A 22913-nucleotide genomic window follows, 5' to 3' on the forward strand; every position below is an offset into this window, starting at 1 on the left:
TTGCACATGAGATATATGTCCTACAATGATCCCAATGTCTAGAAATTTGTACGCTATCGTCAATGCATATTTTCTCATCAAGGTACGAGGCATGTATAAGCGAGGTTTCGAAGATGTATTAAACGATATTTGAGAAAATACGCTTTGAAAAAAAAGAAAACATGTAAATAGATCTTTCAAAAATACATAACGTATAATACGTATAAGCAAAATATTTTATAAAATTAAATGAAATTACTGTCTCTTGCACGCCTCATCCATTTGAATTGGAACGTAATAGTTCATGGCTTGAGATATTTTATTTTCTCGGAGAACTTATAATTAGCAATCACTGTCTAAACTTTGTTGAAGTTCTCTGAACGATGCGATAATGTTGCCCGCAGTTCTTCTTTTAAACAATGCTCCCACTATTTTTCTTACACAAGCTAAAATGGAGGGAAGGGGGTTTCTTTTATATATAATACATTGAAGGAACAGTTGCGACGTGATCGAAGATACCAAATTGACACACATCATAAGAATGCATTCTAACGATATCGAATCTCTTTTTATTTTCTTCACTCATACTGTTTACATACTGACACAATTCGAAGTATACGTGCTCCATGCAATGTTCCAGTTCGAACATAAAAAACATATTATAGTTGACGGCTTCATGTACGAATATCTATCAAGTTATGACAATATTGCATTAAATTCAACACATATTATAATAAGTTCTACAATCAGAAAAAGTTTAATTTCTTGAATAATTTATATTAGAAAAGATCAATTGCGGGAAATAAACAAAATGATACAGAATCATTGCCATATTTTATAATTTGTAACACCATAATTTATCTGTATTTGTATGGAAAGTGATTAAGATCCAGACGTTTGTAATAAATTGCACAATTGATATTAGTATGTATATATCAGTAATTTAACTATAATATTACACTAATATCACGAATTTACTGTTGTATCTGTAGAAAGTTATGTTGTTATTGAGCGTAATAATGAGAACTATACTATGCAACAATTTAATTTTAATTTTATTATAATAATAAATGATTGTTGCTATTAAACAATGATTTGATATTATAGCAGTGAACATAGAAAGTGCAAGAGCGTTCGAAAAAATAATGTACTTATTTTTTAAAAGGTTAAATTGACCAACAATGTTGGCCTCTTATACTTTTAAAAAAAATCAATAATAATTTAAAATTACACGAGTAATGAATTCTTCAAGATAACTTATATTTTGGTAGCGATGTTTATATGGAAACATTGAAACATATTCGTTTTAACATTTTGTGCTTAGTCATTTAGAATTACATTTGTTTCATTACGATATGAAAATGCATCATATCTGTAATATATAATATGAAATTTATTAATGTTAAAATATAGACGTAAAAAATTCTTCGGATTAAGTGAAAGAAACTCAGATCGCATTGAGAGATGCCCATGATAACCGTTTTTGCATTCAATAATAAAAAATTACATCATAGCTTACATATTTAAAAGCATTAAAGAATCTTTAATGTAACAATATTGTAAAGTCTTCATTTTTTTGTTTACTTACATTCAGTAAGTGACAATATTCAATAACAAAGAGTATATGTGTCATCTGTGGAATCGATTTAAAATCTGTTTGAAATATCTAATTAAATACAATGACATAAGGAAAACACGCTTTTTAAATGCATGCCCAATTTGATTGTTTGTACAAGGATTTATCATTGGAAGGAAATTTATCGTGAAGAAAATGATGATGTTGAGAAACAGAGCCATTCTCTCATAATCATCTCATCATTTTTTACATGTGCATGGAATTTCTTGACAAAATTCGAAAAGGACTGCGTTTCCTGAGTCACTATGGATTGCAATGGAAAGACAGGATTCCGTACAGCATGGTGAAACGCCTGATTACAATGATTGTAATTGGTGTGGAAGAAAATGATAACAATAAGACTCTTACATACGTTAAAAGATTTAAAAAAAAAGAAAGCGAATAGATAGCTGGCATACTCGATAGTGACGACTCAACAATTGAGACTCTGGATGTTGATTACGAAGATATAAATTCTTTACGTAATTTAGATGTTACTAATACTGTACGATGGAAAACATGTTAAGAATTGTTACAAATGTGTTTAAAATATACTGATGGTCGCAATAACTGAAAGAAATGTATCAAGTTTAAAAAATAAAATATAAGATTTCTTTTTAAATATGTTCTGATTTCTTTTCCCGAAATTTATTTTTGAAAAGAGACTAGGAACAGACTTTATTGTCATTGGCGCCGATTCCTTACATAAAAAAGATTCGATATCGTTAGAGTGCATTCTTATGATGTGTGTCAATTTGATATCTTCGATCACGTCGCAATTGTTCCTTCAATGTATATAAAAGAAACCCCCTCCCCTCCATTTTAGGGTGTGTAAGAAAAATGTGGGAGCATTGTTTAAAAGAAGAGCTCCGGGCAACATTATCGCATCGTTCAGAGAACTTCAACAAAGTTTAGACAGCGATTGCTAATTATAAGTTCTCCGAGAAAATAAAATATCTCAAGCCATGAACTATTACGTTCCAATTCAAATGGAGGCGTGCAAGAGACAGTAATTTCATTTAATTTTATAAAATATTTTGCTTATACGTATTATACGTTATGTATTTTTGAAAGATCTATTTACATGTTTTCTTTTTTTTCAAAGCGTATTTTCTCAAATATCGTTTAATACATCTTCGAAACCTCGCTTATACATGCCTCGTACCTTGATGAGAAAATATGCATTGACGATAGCGTACAAATTTCTAGACATTGGGATCATTGTAGGACATATATCTCATGTGCAGTTGCGATTGGTAATAATCGAGGCAAACACATGTTCATACCTCAAGCTATGTGGAAGATGTTTATCGAGAAGCGTGCAGATATCGAGCGATTAATGTCAATAGTTCCATCATTATCACCGATTCAAGATCTAAATGTGGAACTTGTTAAAATATATGATACGAAAAACGTGAAGTTAAAAATATGTTTATACATGAAATCAACAGCTGTGCTTTTCTTATTTGAGCTTGAGTAATGTGAAACATGTTGAACATGTATTCTATGAATTGAGTCAATACGCACGATGATAAGAAATTCGAATATTTTGTGTCATTTTTAAGACAAAATCGTATTACTAATAAAAGCGATGTTGCAAACACTTTGTACAAAATTTATGATAAAAATTCTATTATAGAATGTGAACTAGTAATGTATGGTTTATATTATATTGTATATATTGCATTAAATGATAAATAAATGTATATTATTGTAAAATATATATTCTTTTCTTCTAAAATTATTTTATCCTTAGTATCTTCGCCACTTTTTCTTCATATCTTCTAGTAGTATTGAATTAGTCAATAAGAAAACGCACCTAGTCATTTGTATTACATTGATAAAAAAAGAATATTATTATAATTAGTGTTACTAGGTTATATTATTAAAAATTCATAAAAATATTATCATAATTAATTTTTAAGTTGTATCATTAAAAATCATAAATATCATATCTATTTAATTAAATCACGTGTAGGAAGAAAAGCAAGTGGAAAAAAGCGCGGAACAGGAGAAAGAGAGATCGCAAATAATAATAAGACTACAACGGATAGAAAAAGACATTCTACAATGGATAAGAAAGAAAGAATGAGTTGGCAAGAAAGAAGGAATGGAATCCCCTTCCCTTTATAACACTGCTTCCCCGTGACACGTTTCCCCCTTCCCAACGTCTGTGACTTCGTTTTCCTCATCCACGTGACACTAGAGCCATCTGCTGGTTGCTGTATCCGTGAGTTAGAAACCCTACTATTATCCTACTTACTCTTATTATTTACTTGGAACAAGTAGTATTTGTGTAACATATGCACTCTTCAGAACGAATTAAACTCAGTTTTTTCAACAGTTATTAATCATTTTTCAATTTTCGCAATTGAGATATTATTTCTAAAGTGCCGAATATCTGCCATCGAGCTTAGCGCGCGGAAAGTGGGGCAAGCGACCCGTTCACCGCCATGAGCCTCGTATGGCGCGACGCGCTTGCTAGGCCATCCCGCGCCTCACGCGGCCCACGCGCCGTACGCGTCAATAGTAGATCGGATGGACGCGCGTATTTGGTTATCTTTAAACGTTAATATCTCGTTAACTATTGCGAGCATTTCAAAATGGCAGAGGACTTTTTGACTCAGTTTAGTTCGCTTCTGCTCAAGACGGAGGACCAAATTGGAGCCATCCTGTAATATTTCTGATATTTATGTAATATTACGTAAAATATGGTGTAGCATTTTTAATTTGCTGATGCAACCAATTAAAAATGCTATGCCATATTCAGTCATTTCTTTCTTTCAGTGTATTACTGTGAATACACTAGCATTTATTATATTTTCCTGCCGTCAGTGTTACCCAAGATCAATGACGTGGATAATGCTGAGAATAGGAAAATATATATGATTTCAACATTTTATCTTCTGGAGTAATACTATACTGGAGTCATACTATGAGCCTTCAGATTGATACATTGCAGGAACTCGGACAAAAACCGAAAACCGAACCGTAACCGTTATTTTTGTCGGACCAAAATCAATAACCGGAATATTGTGTAGATTAATAGACCGAAACCGTAACCGAAAATGTTTTTCGATTAGTTTTCAGTCCAGGTTCGGATTTTTTAACTTCTTCGGTATGTATAATTGTCGATTACAGTCTACAGCTACCAAACATACATATCTCCATGTAATAATCATATTTATCCCTAGACCGAACGTCGGCTATGGTGAACAACAAGAACAATGTTTTGCAGTCGAAAGAGAGAGGGATGCTCGCCTGTGGTTGGTCTTGCAACACTTGTAAAAATGGATGATGTCTGTCCTTAACTCCTATGATAGTCAGTAAATAGTTGTAAAAAACACGAGAAGACCGAGAAGTTTATCAAACTTTATTCAATGCGCATGCATAGTCTAGTTTTGTGATACATTTCTTTTGCCACTTTTATTGACTCGAAAGGAATCAGGGGAAAGTAAGGACAGTCTTCGCCCATTTTTACAAGTGTTTTGAAGCAATCTCATTATTTGGTTTTACCTAAATTCTCTTTATTTACATGTTAGAGAAATTTTAACGTATCATTTTTCACTTATGCCATAATCCAATGTTGCCACAGCAACTACAGAAAGGTCTTAAAGAGGAAAAGGATTTTAAGTAGCAATATTACAGGATGTCCACGGAGTGTTACTTTCTTACTTCCTTGCTTAATTATGATAATTTAGTAAGAATAATATGTTATTTTATAGAAAATTATTAAAAAGCTGCAAACGACCATTGGCGGCGCTACAAATCGCTGACATAATCGACGTAGATAACATCGCAGAAAATAATAAAAATGAAGAAAGAAAAAAAATGATCTGTTTACTTTACACTAGTTTAGAATCTAGAATTAGAGTACTTATGTCCGTTTCTACCAATGCAGTTGAACTTTAATCTCGGTTCAACTAACTCTTTATTTTTTTCTAATTTTAAAAATTAAAAAAAGATGAAGAATAAGGATCTTAGCAGAAAGACTGACTTAAAATCTTAAGACAGTATGATTAAGACTTAATTTCACAATTCACTTTTGTGGTTCAACTTATTCCTCATCTCTTTTCAATTATAGAATTGACAAGAAATAAAGAATAAGTTGAACCTCGATTAAGAGTCAATCATGAGTTGTGGAAATGAACCTAAATCTCATAGCTTTAATAATGAATTGTCTTAAGATTATAAATCAGCCTTCTACTAAGGCCCTAAATTGAACCGAGATTAAAGTTAAACTGCATTGGTAGAAACAGGTCTTACACTGCTTAGTGCTTACATATCTCCAATTATCTTAAAATAAACATAAATTTCTTTAAATATGCAATTTATGCTTGTTGTATTACTTTTCTCTATAATAGATCATATCGTAATCGAAAAAAACTTAAATCCAAATGATTATGGTCATCGTTATTGATAAAAAGAATCGGAACCAAAACCGAAAATTTGGATACAGCCGTGACCGTAATCGGACCGAAAAGAAATTTCGGTCCTTGATACGATAAAGTATGACTTTGGAAAGTATATAATTATAATTATAACAATGATCATAAATTATAATTGTAATTATATTTATATATTATAATTATCATAATTATATATATATATAAATTATACATAATTTATATATATATATATATATATATATACATAATTATAATAATTATATTATATTATATTTATTATAATTACTATCATTGTAACTATTTAACTCATATATTTTAGAAACAAAGCCCTAAGAAGTCGATAATGATGCACATCGCATTTTCAGCGGAGAACATTTTGACCGCTTATATCTTTGAAAGCTTCTAGCCATAGAATCAAGTTGTGCTCATTGATTCAGAATGACGAGAACTCTAACATATCAAAAATTCAATCAATTCGACCGAAAGCACTTTCATATAATTTATGTTAGTAGGGCTCTTTATCAATATAATTTAATTATTCGCAATGACCATTAAAATATCACGGAAATATTATATAATATTACAGTAATATTTATGTAATTTATTTTCGCGAATATTGTAATATTACTGTGATCAGTGTCTCAGTAATATTTATGTAATATTATTGCATTGTAATATTGCAATATGAAAAATAATATTACGAAATATTATTGTAATGTTACGTGTGGATAATGACGTGAAATTTTAAGCATAGGTTAGAAACAGTCCTACCAATCTAAAAAAATAAATGTTTCTTTGATAACGTTTAAATGAGTCAATCCTTTTTGCTGATATTTTTTGATCACATGATGAATTCCTTTTCATGCATGATGCGCATTTTATCCTTGATAATTATCGAATATTAAAAAAAGATAAAATAATACATCATGCATATCCTTGCGTGAAACGGAACGCACCCATAATGCATTCTATCATGTTAATATCAATGTAATCTCTTTTTTTTACAGCAAATCTTCACGTATCCAACCATTAGTTCGATGTCTGGAGTAATTTCGCCGACTAACTTATCTCTATTCTCGTCTCCTGTTTCGGTAACGAGACCGGTAGCAACACAAAGATCGGTCACTAATATTCCACCACGTTGGAATACTGCGCCATTCATCAATTTGGAAGACGATTATAACATGATTGCACCGATCATCACTGGAACAAGCAGTGAGCCATCAGCCACTATAGAAGAAGGTGAAGCTAAATTTTGTGTCTTGATCACTGAATAGCAATATTGTGTTTCTTCTTTTTGCATAAAAAAAAATATATTTAAAGCTTAATAATATAATTATCTGCTTATAATTGATTACCAGTATAATTACTAGGGAATGAAAGTAATTCATTACTTGTAACGAAGTTATAGTTACTTTTTTGGTAATTTATTGATAACTGCGTTACTTTTTTTTTTAATTGTAACGATAACATAGTTACATATTTTTTGTAACAGTAATGAATTTTACAGTTAATCATTACTTTTTGTACTTATTTATGACTATAATTTTCGTTTATTTAATCTTGAATTTTTAGATAGTAATTCATAATTTATTCTAATTTCAAGACTATTTTAATCTTAAGTGTTAATACGCCTCTGTGATTAATTTATTTATTAAATTTAAGATAACTTATTGTTTTTTAAATAAAGATATTTTAAGAGGATATACTAGAGTGATGACCGAACTTGATCAATGTCGATCGATGTAGTACCGATTTTTTTAATTTCAAATAAAAAAAGTCGATAATAGTGACATCTTTAATTTCTTTCTGACATTATCGTTCTGTCTCACTCAACGCATTTGTCCTTATCTAACATATTGCAACGCTATCTCTTGCAAAATCGAACACCTACTACTAGACACAGTTACTGCTTTGTTTATATCAGTCTTCAGTTTTTTATTTTAGTTTTATACAGTATGTAAAACGCTGAGTACTGAATCATGATGGAAAAAATAACATGGTGTATAGTTGGACAGTGTTGTTTTTTTCTAAATCTTTGCCTCCTCTCTGTTTATGAACTATTCATGAGGAAGCTACCAACTATGAAATTATGGAACAGTAGTCACAGTCCATTTTTATTTAAAAAATTTCTTAAATATTGTATTAATTTTCACACAACACAAAGTTCCATTTAAGTTCCTAAGAAGTTCATAATGCTGACCTCTTGGCAAGCTTACAAGATTCGATTAAATAAGCTTCCAGGGAGTTCATTTTGATGAGCTGGTATAGCTATAAAATTTTTATAGAATAAAAATTAAATTTTTAACATTGGTCATTGGCTGCATTCAGCAGAATGTTTATTTTGCATTTGCGAGAAGTTTTCTTTCCAATGGATGCATCCAGATGCGCAACTGTTCACTGAGTGGCTAAGTAGATGATTGAAGATGATTAGTTGAATTTTAAGTGTTACGTCCAAGCCCCAGGATTCTTTGTCTTGAGCGAAAGAAGGAATTAGGAGTGGAGGGGGCTAGGAAAGAACGCAACAGACTCCACTCTTGTGATTATCAGAAGGCGCGTGCCACAAGTCGGAAGCACTTTGGGTTCCAGATGTGAGTTAACGTCGATACGCAACGCTATTACCCTATCTGTGCATCTGTCGGCCTTCTGTTTACATCAAGAAACTTAATTCCTTTGACCAAGGACAAAGCCAGTACGATCTTTGGGAAGATGGAATGAATCGGAAGGGCGTCGAAATAAATGACAATCACTGTCTTATTATTTTTACAAAAGATAATTAGTTACATTTATTTAGAGATATATGATATATATATATATATATACAGGGTGTCTGGAAATAATCGCCAAATATTTCATGGGCAGGTAGAGCGGACTGAGTTTACCGGTTCATGTAATAAGAAGGAATGAATGTGAAGCGTTCTAACGCTTCAAATAAATGAAATAGACATACAGTCAATAAACAGAGATAATCATTCGATGCGGTTTATCACTTCGAGTAATCACGAATTTTATTGTTTCGTGTAGTAGGAAGAATAAGGAAATGTAATCGTTTTATCGCTTCAAATAATCACGACAAGCTTTATCGCTTCGTGTAATAGGAAGAGTAAGGTAATGTAATCGCTTGAAACATTTTATCGCTTCAAGTAATCACGAAAGAGAGAAATTACGAGAAGCGTTTTACCGCTTCATGATCATCAGATGAAATGAATCTGCTCGAAAGTGCTCCAGTGATATAATTAATCGCTTTGAGCAAATATGAAATGGTTTTATGAGAGAGATCAGGAAATGGATGAGGGAAGAAAAGCAGAAATTTCTGATGGTTCGTTCCGTATTAAATAAAAAAAATGTTTCCGACGTATTGTATTCCGACGGAATTAATTACTTACTATCTTTGCAATTGAACGGAAGATTACGGTGGCGAATTCCTCAGATAATCGGATCGGAAGACGGGCTGGTCTTGATGAAATCTGTCTTGGATATTGAGGGAAACCGCTTCAATAAAATGTTTATGATTGATCTGGAGAACTTCACGCACTATGATTTCGGAATTACAGCGGAACTGAAGTATATTGACTATTACTGACTGACTGCATAACTGACTGAATGTTCGACTGAATGTCCGATCGATTGAATATTCGACTGAATGTCCGATTAAATATCCAACTGGATATTCGACTGAATGCATGTTTCTCAAAGAGCCCTCGTATTTATATTCGCGGGGACAATGTGCCCTTCTTTGTTTTTGCTGTAGGTCCTTGACCTACAGCGTCTTCTAGGAATTGGACACTTGGAGGAATCGGATTGGTGAATGATTATAATTAGTCTTATCTAACTCCGGAAGCGCGAGCAACGTCAAATGCTGGTAAATAAAGTTTTAATGTAAAAGATTTATTGGGCAACGATTGACCTTCTGCCCCTGTGAGTTGACTAACTCTGAACCCTATCAGTTAAATTTGTCGCTAGAAAAATTGAATTTTAATTGTTTTATCAGTATTTGGTTTACTATACTAAATAAAAAATTTCTTATTTCTTAATTACAAAAAGATTTTTTTGTAATTTTTCCACGAAAGAAAAGAATCGTGGAGTCCTCTGGACGTAACATCTCCCCTCCCCCAGCTTAAACAAATATTGAGAGTGCACAACATTTGCAATTTTAGTAATAAATTTCGATTCTTTTCTTTTTGTGATTGTTAAATTATTAGTGAGTTTAGGAGGACCCACATTTGAGTTTATTGTCACTCAAGGATGTGGCATCTTTGAATAAGGCAATGTTTTATACTCTTACATCAATTTTTATTATTTATTGCGCTCCCTTTTATATTTCTCTTGACAAGAAACAGGAAGCAATAGTGAGGCAACCTCCAAAACCTCTTCCTCTATTCCTTCATACCTCTTTTATTTATTTACTTATTTATTTAAGCGCCTATTTTTAATAAAATAGGCATGTCGTTAATTCCGTTACATTAATCTAGTATATTTGTAAATATATAATATTTTTGTCAAGAAGAAATAGGAAAGAACGTTGATAATTTTCGAATCTCTTTTTCTGTTCCTTTGTGCTTCTTAAGTTAAATAAAATATATTTTTATACATATATCTTTTATTTATTTTATAATATATACAATAAATGTATGTTTATTATCTATTCATAAATGCGGATGCTTATTTTATAGATAGCTGCATAATCTCTTAATTTCGTAACTGACTTCTCTTTCCTTTTGGTTTCAATACATGGAGGATATTTCACTTATAAATGCAGCCAGCATATGAGGAAATCACTTGAGTGTCGCAGGTCACGAAAGATTAGGCATCCAATATCAATTGATTCTAAAGTTATTGCCCTTGTGTGATAACCATCAGTAATGGTACCCCTTCGGTAATACTCCCCACCCCAATTCTAAGTAGGTATCTTTAATATTCTTATCGATATGCTGGAATTTTGAGAGATACCTAGTGCAATCTACAGCGTTTTTAATTATAAAGATTATTTTGTTGTTAATTATAAAGTTTATTTGTTTATTCACTGAATCCATGTAGATTAAGTGATGTAGGTAGATAGGTACGTAGCAGATTGTTAATAAGGCATGCTACTATAATAGTGTTCGCAGATTTTAAAGTGATTACTGAGACGCTGATACACCGGGAATCCAATTCACATGGTGACACATCGGAGCTGGATTAGGTATCTTAGGTTAGATATAGGCATCAATGGAGTTTGTCACTATATCGAATTTTGCCTCTCATTTCCCGATCAGCAAAGGATCAACCTTGGCATTTATCGCAATGACGATCAAATAATGTTTAAAGTCTATAAAGTCTAAGAAAGAAAGGAAAGAAAAATTTCACAATTGAGTTTTTTATATTAATAAGAATAATCTCCGCGGTATTTTTATCGAGTAATATTCTAAATTATATTCGAGATTAACTTATACAATAATTAAATGTTAATAGGCGGGGGAGGGGAGAGTGATATGGATTATCTGCGTTAGACACGAAATGCTAGCATTAGCTTATAGAATTGAAGATTTTAGATCCACGTGGAGACTGCTGGTACTTCCCATTCCTGTTTCCAGGAATACCCTATCAGCATCCACAAATGGTTCAATGCATCTTGGGCATTCTTCTGCAGGTTGTATTCATATGATCGTTGTATTGCAGGTTGAACAGTTCGTCTGGCTTCGCCAGATTTTTCGTGAATTAACATATGCGAAAAAAAAGAAGTATAAGAAGTGTATTTTTCCACTCGTACGGTGCCGTCATAACAATCAACGTTTCATAACAATCTTAAATTTTAAAGAAGTTGTTGACATTTTGGTAGATTCGCCTTTCCAGGTAAGACGTCGAAATTTCATCAGGTATCGATAGATCTTCCGTCGGAAGTGACATAGGTTTTCTCCATGGTTAAAGATGCAACAGAGCGATATGCAGACATCATATTTTCATGTACTGTACTGATTTCAAGTACATCAGCGGTTAACTTCAAAGAAAGATTGATATAATAATATTGATATAATTATCATTATTAGTCAATCAATCTTTCCCCTTTGTACTAATAAAGAACGTTAATATTACAAATTCCCTTATTTATATTTATTTATATTTATATATATATATATATATATATATATATATATATATACTATATATAATATATAATATATAATTTTTTTAATTATATATATATATATATATTGTATATTCATAATTTTTTGTAGCCCCGCTAATACTATAAGTATTATATTTATTTATTTTATTTTATTTATTATTACGATTATATATATATATATATATTCTCTTATATAGTAAAGCATTTAATGGTAATAAGAATACAAGTTTTCAAGCGGTTACGGATAACTAATCTTTCCTAAGTATAATAGATTCAATAGAAAGCTATATAGCTTCCAGTATTTTTTCGCTATGCCGTGCATGAGCTAAACCTATTAGAATGTCTTTAACATTTTTCACTTCTGCTGCACTCGTCTTATTTCTTATTTCTAATTTTACAAGTGCCATCTCTTCGTCTAGTCTCCCACGATGCTTATCCATCCTTTACGTCGTTCCGTTAGAAATTGCATTAGATCTCTCATTCGTCTAGACCATGTTTTTTTTATAGGGATAAGCCCAGTGTCCAGAGCGAGTGCGCAAGGAATCACTTGCCATTCCAATTCGCGAAATTTCTCTTTAAGGATGTAGATTTCATAACATGATTGTTCGACTATTTGACCTCAGTCGAATAGTCAGGGCAATTAAGAGACTGCCACTCCAGCTCCTCGGATTTGAGGATACTGCTATTTTCTTCCTTCTCGGATCGCGACTATTTCATCTAAATGAGTATGATTAGGTAGGAATCGGCTCTTTCGCATTATCCGACGAGTTCTTCTATCAGCTCTTTGAAGTCTTCGTGACTATGAAATTGCACCCGAAATTTTGTGAGTGAATCCTTTACTATCCGTGCTTTCAATGGGTTGTTTGTTAGAAGTCTCGTAGGCAGGCAATCTCCATTGTTATCTATAAGAGAATAATGGTTATGCAGCTTGGGAGTATCGGAAAAGTGAAGAGGTAGAAAAAGTATTTGGTTTGCTATATTAAATAAAAAATTACTTATTTCTTAATTACGCAAAAAGGTTCATTGTAATTTTTCTACGAAAGAAAAGAATCGTGGAATCCTCTGGACGTAATATAAGGTAAACACCAATCATCATCAATTAATCGAGATCCGTGATACTGCTGTCGTTTCGCAATCTCGCGAGAGCACGTCTCATAGAGTAAAAAGAAGCGTAAATTCAAGCGTAAATTCCTTATTTTTCTCAACAATCAACATCCACTTCACTATAAACATAGAGAAAAAAGGGGAACATTCCCCTTCCTAAATGTTCTTATCTCTAAAAAAATTGACGGTACCTCAGATCATCAAGTGTACAGAAAACCAACGCACACAGATAGATACCTACACGCCGAATCGCACCACCACCCAGCACAAAACAGTCTGCAATCAATTCACTTGTACATACAGTTTTCACTATCTATGACAAAGAACATCTACAGACAGAACTCAATCATTTAAAATTAGCCTTATAGAAAAACAGGATATGACGAAAAAGACATAATCAAAACAATCAATAAACATGCAAACAAGACAATGGTCTCTGACACAATCAGAAAAGGATTCTATCCATATGTCTTCTCCCATATGTTAAAGGAACAACAGATCGGATTAGCAGGATATTAAACAAACAGAATATCCAAACTATCTTTAAACTATCTAAAAAGATAGAACAAATCTTAAGAAATTCTAAAGATCAAAGACCTCCACTTAATGAGTAATCCGCAAGAGTACATACAAAATATATTGTTCCTGCAGGCAAGTATACATTGGAAACTGGGAGAATGATCAACCTAGGGATAAAAGAACCAATGTGATGTCAGACTAAAACACGTCACCCAATCAGCATTATCAGACACAACATCGAAACAGGACATCAAATACTGTTTGACAAAACGACCACAATAGCCGTACTTTACATCATACTTTCCAAGAAAGTATAAAGAAGCCATAGAGAACAAAAACACCCTCAAACAATCTAAATAGAGATAACGGCTACAATATAAATAAAATATGGAAAATCATTCTTCCGGTTATTGAAGATTGATCGATTTCCCCCCTTTCTCTCCCCCCCTCCACCCACAATTCTCTTCTTTCCCTCCATCACTCCAATAAATAACGTAATATAAAAAGGAATGATCCGAAGGAACTTAGTATCAGGCTGCTCTTTGCCCTGATGAAGTGGACTGCAAGATTCACGAAACATTGACATTCCAAGAATAGATCTGGATACAGAGGAAATCCACGAAATGCATAATCTTTATATAGCAAGCACCCGTGGAAACCTCCAGAATATTTGATTTCTTTATTACGTGGCACTTATTTTACAATTTGGAACAATCCGTTACGTGATTTATATGTTTTAATTACATGATTTCGTTATATAACTTTGTGATGTGATTTTGTTTCAGTAGAGAATACTTCCTGGGAACTATTCTCGTAGGGAACTCTCAAAATACAATTTCCTAGCTTCTTGCGATCTTAAATGAAGCTCCTAGGGAATTCTCAAAAGAGTGGGGAAGAGCTCCAAGCGAGTTCCTTTTAAGTTGAAATGAACTTGTAAAAAATTTTATGAGCTTGTTGCGAGCTTGAAAAGAACTCTCTCAGAACTTAAATGGAACTCCCAGAGAACTCTTAAAAATGAATACAAGAATTTTCGAGGAGTTACGTTCAAATTTCTTTTGAAGCTTAAATGAAGCTTACAAAAATTTTATGATCTTCTGAGGAGCTTCCCGAGAGCTCCTCGTGCTCTGTGGTAAAATACAAGATGTTAATGGCAAGATTCTAATACAGTTATTAGATTAACTTACGACATCTTAGATTGTACTTAAGACAGTCTTAAATGTAAGAATCGACTATGAATACCGACCTGTATCGGTTCTGTGACGACCTATTTCGTAAAGTTGGCGACTGAATCTTTCTTTGTGCAAGGTAATGAAATAGATGATGAAATATTAAAATTACTGTTAATACTTTTTTGTGTGATGCATTCTTCCTAAAGTGATTTTTCATCTTCTTCGAAAATCACGAATCATTTCTGCCACAAATTCCGCAATTTTTTTTCAATAATTTCTATTCTTTCAGAAAACTTGGAACTTTTCACTTTTTCAACCAGTTGTAATTTGTATAAAATTCGATCATAAATTTTCAACCCAAATTTATCAATTATACCTTGTTTTAAGAGCAACAAAGTTTTGTCTTGTTTAGCATCAATAATCGCATTTTCCACTCTATTAGCATATTTTATCATTTTATCATGAACATTTCTATTTATTTTCCATGCTGATAAATTTTATTGAAATACTTTTTCAGTTCAAAGAATCGCTGCAATGAGTTGCGCGAATGAGTCATATGCTTAGTGAAATGAGCAATATTTTGACTGGCGCGCGATCTACCATATTTGCGTTCAAAATCATCATCCGAGATTCAGAATCATCCATCCAGATGTAATTTTATCTTTAACATTTGGTGAAATAAAATGAAATTTAAAGATATTGATATTTTCCTATACAGTGCGTTTTTCAAATTATTACAATAATTATTTTAAAAATCGATTTCTTCGAAACTATGAGGGCCAATAGCTGAAACGGTCAAACACGTATCGTTTTTTTTTCTTAAGAACAGCCTGCAAAAAGTCAAAATCCCTGACCTGATGTTTCCCTTGTGAGATCATAAATAAAACAGAAGGCATCATAAATAAATGAGTACACTTCACTTCACATAGAAAGTCGTATGCTCCATGATAGGAGGAGAGGGAGGAAATGGGGCTAATCGCTGAAATTGCTTTATTTGGAAAGTCATATGCCTTGTGACAGAGAAGGAAGAAGATAGACATATTATAATGTAATTAATCTCATATTTTTTGTATTCTTCATTATATATGTTGCTTCCGTTTTTACTTTTAAGACATAAATTTTTAATGATCCATTCATCTGTTTATATCTTTTACACTTTTATGTACTACGTAATTCAATTTGTAATCGTTTAATAGAAAAAAATTTATTCCGCCTTAAACATCTTCAAATTCTTCGAATGTAATATTTTCTTTGTTTACATCAAACCAAATTTTAGCCCTACCTTGCAATATTCTCCTTTACAATAATATTACCTTTTTAGGAATATTCTTTATGTCAAAATAACATTTAAATTTATTTAAAAATTTTCTTGCAGATTATTCTCAACTTTATTTCGAAATTGTGACAATTTCACATAAATTTGCCAATTATATGTTCAAACATTATCTCTGGCAGTAGCTTTTCATCTTATACAGGATACATATATGTACAAGGATCGTTTTAAAAAGTTTTGAGCCTAACATAAAAACAAGTATTTTTTCGGTCGAATTCAATTTTATTTTTCAACATAGTCTTCTTTTAGTCGATACATTTTTCCCAGAAATGTTTTCACCCTTTAATTCATTCAAATAATAGTTAACATCTGCTCTGCAAAATAGGCTTCTACGAATGCGATGACCTGCTCGTTCGATAAAAAATCTCTGTCCTCCGAGCCTAGGAAACAGAAAAAGTCACTGAGAGCCAGATCTGATGAATGTAGGTAGTCAATCAATTCGAAATTTTGCGAACCGCAATTCGTGAATTTTTATCATGACGATCGTCGATGCGTGAGACGATGTGATTACCTTGATGGAATAGTACTTTCTTCTTTTCAAATGCGGCTTTTTTTTCGCAATTTCTATCTTCAGCTTGTCAATTAATGATGCGTTCTCGTTATTGTTTTACCTTTTTCGAAATAATCGATATGAATACAATTTTATGATGATTGTTCCAAAAAACAGTCATCATCTTCCTGATGAAATCATCTTCACCTTTTTCGGAACAGGTTCACCCTTCCACTGTTCCGACTGTTCTTTCGTTTCAGAAGTGAAGTAGTGGATCCAAGTTTCATCAATAGTTATTAATCGACGCAAAAAATTCGACAATTCGTTTCACTTAAACCGACACTTCAACAGAGCCTTGGAAATGTTTTTGCTCCACAGTGAGCATGCGCGACAGTCAATGTGCGATTAGCTTACGTATGCCTAATTCTTCAGTCAATATATGATAAATGCATTCTTTCGATATGCCTATATTCTCTGCTATCTCTCTTTGATTCGACAATCGTCGGATTCGACCAGTATCATTTGATGAACTTTTTCAATATTATTGGTTATAGTTTTTGGGCATTCTGAATCATCAGCTGATATGACCACGTTTAAATTCAGCTGCCCATCTTTTCACAGTAGCAAATGATGGGACAGAGTCCCCATAAATAGTATCCAACTTGACTTTGACTTGCGTAGGCGTATTGCCTTTTAAATGCAAAAACTTAATCACAGCACGATATTCGATCTTTTCCATTTTTACAAAAATACTGACATTGATTGGCGCAAATGATTCAACTAAACGTTCAAAATGGCTACAATTTTCACAGATATCTTTCGAAGTATGTATTAGATGTACAACTTTGCTTCCGCCGTTTTCCTATAGATATGGCTTTAGCGGTAAGTGGTGGTCGAAATAAATAGATCATAGACGTCATATAATAAACTTGGGCATCTGTCAACATAACCACATAGAAACATTAGTCGATTTGTGTCTGCATCATAAAGTTATTCTCGATTGAAAATGTCAATTTACGAGCCAAATTCTCGTCATTTGCGGGAAGTTTTAATTTTTTGCTTCAATATGAAGAAATCTGCGGCTGAGGCTCATCGAATGCTCTCAAATACTTATGATGAGGCCGCTATTAGTGAAAGAACGTGTCGTGAGTGGTTTCAACGCTTCAAGAACGGTGATTTTGACGTCCAAGGTCATGCTCTGTATTTGGTGGGACCAGCTCGGCGTAGTGTATTATGAACTGTTAAAATCGACTGAAACAATCACAGGCGATCAGTATCGAACGCAATTGATGTGTTTGAGCCGAGCATTGAAAGACAAACGGCCGCAATACAACGAGAGATACGATAAAGTGATTTTGCAGCATGATGCTCGACCCCATGTTGCGAAAGTGGTCAAGACATACTTGGAAACATTGAAATGGGAAGTCCTACCCCATCCGCCGTATTCTCCAGACGTTGCTCCCTCTGACTATCACTTGTTTCGATCAATGGCACACGGCCTAGCTGACCAGCACTTCCGGTCTTATGAAGAAGTAAAAAATTGGATCGATTCGTGGATAGCCTCAAAAGACCAGTTTTTTCGACGTGGGATTCGTACGCTACCCGAAAGATGGGAGAAAGTAGTGGCCAGCGACAGTGGACAACAAAAGTAGTGGACAATACTTTGAATCATAAATGTATAACCAGTTTTTACAATAAAACCTTGAATTTCGGAAAAAAAACGGCGGAAGCAAAGTTGTACATCTAATATGATTGTAGTATCAGAAGATGGTTTTGATGAGTAATGTTATCTTTATGTTGAAACTCAAAACTTTTCGAATAATTTATGTATACTTGCTTTATATGTTGTATCTTTATATTGTACTTTAATGTCTGTAGCTATCTTCGCAATGTTTCTAGCTCAGTGTTATCTTTTCTCTAACTTTATTTTACCATGCAAATGTTTTCACTTTTTTGTACTAAGTTTTTCAGCTCTGACTTTGTATTTAACCTCGGTATCTTTCGATTGACGATCTTCTTCTTTGTCTCTTGCAATTTCCCAGCTATTGTAATATCTGTTAATATACATTTGTAAAATAATCATTTTCTCTTATATTTATTTAATTTTTCCTTTTTTTTGTTCGGGCGTAAAATTGTAACATTTCAGAATGATTTAAGAATAAATTATATAAATTTTTTAATTTACAGTAATTACAATTTCATTTAATGACCAATTATATTATCAGCAATTTTGCGTCTTATAGAAAGATTTGTCAAATTTTATCATGTATAATTACAAGGAAATTATGTTATGTGATATTTTACTTTTAATAATAGGACTGAAATGTATTTGCTTACAGAATTATATATTAAAGTATAATATTAATGTATATAATATTGACGGCGATTATACGCCAAGATCTCCGATCTGACTTTGGCTCTGAATTGACGTGTATAATTACAGCCAAAATGTGTGCGCAAAAATATTAGGCATTTCTAATTTTTTCGCATTTCATAAAAACTTATTTTTTCTAAATTATTTTTTTAATTTTGAAATTAAAGACAAAAGAAGAAAAATGTTTGTTATGCTTGATTCATATAAATTTTTTCAATTTTTTTAAATAACTTTATTCGATCATCAATTTTAAAAAAGTTTATATACAATAAAATTTCACATAATAAAAAATATGATATTTTTACGAAAAATTATCGTACAAATTTTTTTTAAAAAGCATTTTGAACCTTAGAAAGCCTACTTTCACATACTTTCATATTAAATTTTGTTTGCTGATGTTTCTTTGAACTGTAGTGCTTTAAAATAAGATGAATATATCACAAAGGTATCATTTTTCAATTTTATATAACTTAGAAACAAAATATTGTAGACAAAAGATTCAAACACAGATTTAAAGCCCCCCCATCTTTACATTTTAAAATGCGTGGTCGAAAGGCTTTCTGAGATTTCTTTTCGCCGAAATATTTAACTTTTCATACAATGCGAGAAAATTGTAAGAGCCTAATACTTTTGCACACGGCTGTACGTGTTAATTGTGGTACCTCATGATCCGAAGATATCAGTATTGGAGCAAGGCTCGGAACTAATTATCCTTATCTATCTTCGCCTATTTCTCTCTCAACTTATCTCCACTATCCCTACAATTATATCTTTTAGATATTCTACTATAAGAGTATGAAAAAAAAACAAAATTTGATTTTTGGAAAGTTCTTATTTTCTGAATTTTCTGAATTTCCTTAATTGATTTTCTGAATTCATTTTAATCAATATTTTAATAACGTCCTTTGTTCATCTTTGATCTTTTTTCTTATATTATTATATCGGTTAAAAATTTTGTTTCAGAACGATATTTTCATCCTGTGCATACGAGTGGCGTGGTAGATAAAAATGACAGTGGTAATTTAATAAGTAATGACCTTGGAGTAAACACAGATTCATCACATCATCACCAACAGCAGCAGCAGCATCCGCAGCAACAACAGCAGCAACAGCAGCAGCAGCAGCAGCAGCAAGTACAGCAACAACAATCATCTTCGCAACAGCAACAAATAATAGCAGATAAATGCAGCGGGTCCAAGTCTCCTCCGTGACAGTGGAGTCGAAGAATGGAAAATCTTGAAAAACTCACGAACTCGCCGTGTTTGTTAGAACGATCGATAATTAGTATTACATATAATAATTGCCGAAGTTACATCCGAAGTCGAGTTCGAGAGCAATTGTCAGGAAACTATGCCTCATATTCAATTGTGTAATTTAAACTTACGAAGAATAGAATGCTTAAAAGTTCGATCTTAATTTATTACAAAGTAAGAGAATGAGAAGAATGCTTTTCAAGAAATGCAACTAAGAAGGAAAAGATCTATGGATTCATATTTATTAGGATAGATTAATATATAATATAAAATATATATTAGATAGATTAATACATAATATGAAGTTTCATATTATGAAACAATCCATTCTAACCAATATTGTATAGTATAGTTTCGTGCGATACAATTTGCGACGTTAAAGTGCTATGATACACAAAGAACTTAAGCAGTAAAGACACGAACAGTAAGCAAATCAATATTTGGATTTGCTACAGCTTACGTTTAATGATCTCTACTGTGATAAGCTTATTTACTTACTGCTTATGTTTTACTGCTTAAATGTTTTTGTGTACTATGTATGCCTTTAATATAGCCATAAGTTAACGTCGCCGTGCATGCCTTATTCTGTTTGAGAACAGAAACTTATACATATAGCTCTACATATAGCTCTACATATAGTAGCTACAACAATATAATAATGTTTAAGCTATAAATGTAACATATTTAGATAAAACAATAAATTTTTAAATTTTCAATATTGTATAAACAATTGGACATGATAGTGGAATATTGTGGCATATTGCTTTACATGATTGTGGACTATTTATTGTAGAATATCGTTTGATTTGTAGTCAACCTGTATCAATCGATATGCGGTCCATGAATTATGAATAATAGACTAAATTGTTTTTTTTCATTTCTTGTCTTTTTACCTTCTCCCCTTTCCTTTTTTCTTTCTCTTTTTTGCAGTTTTCTGTAGCTTGACAAGTGAGAGTAACCGACTTCTTTCATTTACGTTAGTAACAATTTTTTCGAATCATAATTGTAGCGTATTGCAGTAGGTATGATAATCTTTCAATATATTAGAATAAAAATATATTTGTTATTTTATAGTAATATTTTTATAGTAATATTATCATGATGCGCAAACACATTTTTTCCTATTAAGAATGAAATTATAATATATATAAATTATTTTATAACATTCTTGAGACTTCCATGGGTGCTTTCTATATAAAGATTATGCGTTTCGCGAATTTCTTTCGTGTCCAAATCCATTCTTGGAATGCCTGCAAGACACGGAAGAAACGCATAATCTTTAAATACCGTTTTATATTTAATAACCTTTCAGAAAAAGAATGAAAAGTCGTAAGATTTTTGTATTATGTAAAAATAGGACACTTGTATCTATGATACTTATCAGGTTCCCGTGAGCGCTGAATATTCTCATCTTCTTAACACATTATCTAAAAACTTTAAAAAATTCCATTCATATATTTTCATGTTGAATTAACAGTAGAATAAAAAACAATAGCTTCTTGTGTTAAAGTTTTATTTCTCTTAACAAAAATTAATATTTTATGTTTAGTTTAATTCTTTGCGTATATTTTTTAAACGTATATACAAGTTCCTGTATGTTTGTATAAAGTTTATTGTATATTTTATGTTAATAATATTGGCAAGTATTTTCTGAATAAATATTCATTAATATTATTAATACACAATATGAATAAAATACGGATACAGCTTGAATAAATAAATTTTGTTATCTTGTATATCGTAAGGATATGTATTTATTGACAACGGATTCATCCGTTGAATAATCGAGTTATGTATAGTTTTTCGTGTCAATAAAGCAGCGTGCATATTATTCTTTCGAATAGCATTATTATTAAATTAAGAATGGAATTAATGCGAGAAAAAAAAAATCTGTTGGCGAAGATAAATTATTCCATTTTAGAGATCTGTCGAATATAATATTGATTTATGAACGCGAGATATTCAATGATAAATAGTATTGTCGCGTAATTAAGGCTGGTATTAATATTAAGTAGGAAGAGAGCTAATGATAACTAGTTATCAGTGGCTGCTAATGAGAGACAAAATAAATATGTATCCTTTATTAGATATTAAGCGCTTAATTATTTAAAGATGTTAAGAATGATCGATATATATTGATATATATCGAAGGTAAAAAAGCATAGCAATATCTTTGAAAACAAAAATATTTTATACAAAAGTTTGTAGCAGCAATGAATTTCAATGACAAAGTACATCGGGAAAAGAAATGTATAATATATAACATTATTGCTATTACGGGTTTATTTATTTTATAGAAAAATATTCGATAAATAACTAAAAAGTTTTTAGCTCTCTAGTATACTCATAAATTAATACATTTCAGAAATATTTTAGAAATAATATCCTTAATTTAGAAAATTCTCCTTTTTTTGCATATTTAATATCTTATTATTATAATAATTTGTTGAAAGCAACCATGCACTTTCGAATTTTCTTTTTTAATATATTTTCTTTAGTTTTATTAATATTTCAAAATTTGGTTTGTTCAGAAGATTAAATAATATAAAAAGAAAAGAAGCA

At 31.7% G+C, this 22913-nt stretch overlaps 1 protein-coding gene across 1 annotated transcript in view; it reads left to right on the forward strand.

Moving 5' to 3' along the window:
* LOC105620168 (probable serine/threonine-protein kinase fhkB) overlaps positions 1–20309 on the forward strand; it is a 72541-nt gene extending 52232 nt beyond the window's left edge. Inside the window, exons 3-4 of the mRNA XM_012201674.1 lie at positions 7011–7245; positions 20062–20309. Of these exons, the coding sequence (XP_012057064.1) occupies positions 7011–7245; positions 20062–20309 (483 nt within the window). The remainder of the gene's footprint in view (positions 1–7010; positions 7246–20061) is intronic.
* Positions 20310–22913: the final 2604 nt, after the last annotated feature.

This window comes from Atta cephalotes (genome assembly GCF_000143395.1).
Source record: "Atta cephalotes unplaced genomic scaffold scaffold00024, whole genome shotgun sequence".
Classification (NCBI taxonomy): Eukaryota; Metazoa; Arthropoda; class Insecta; order Hymenoptera; family Formicidae; genus Atta; species Atta cephalotes.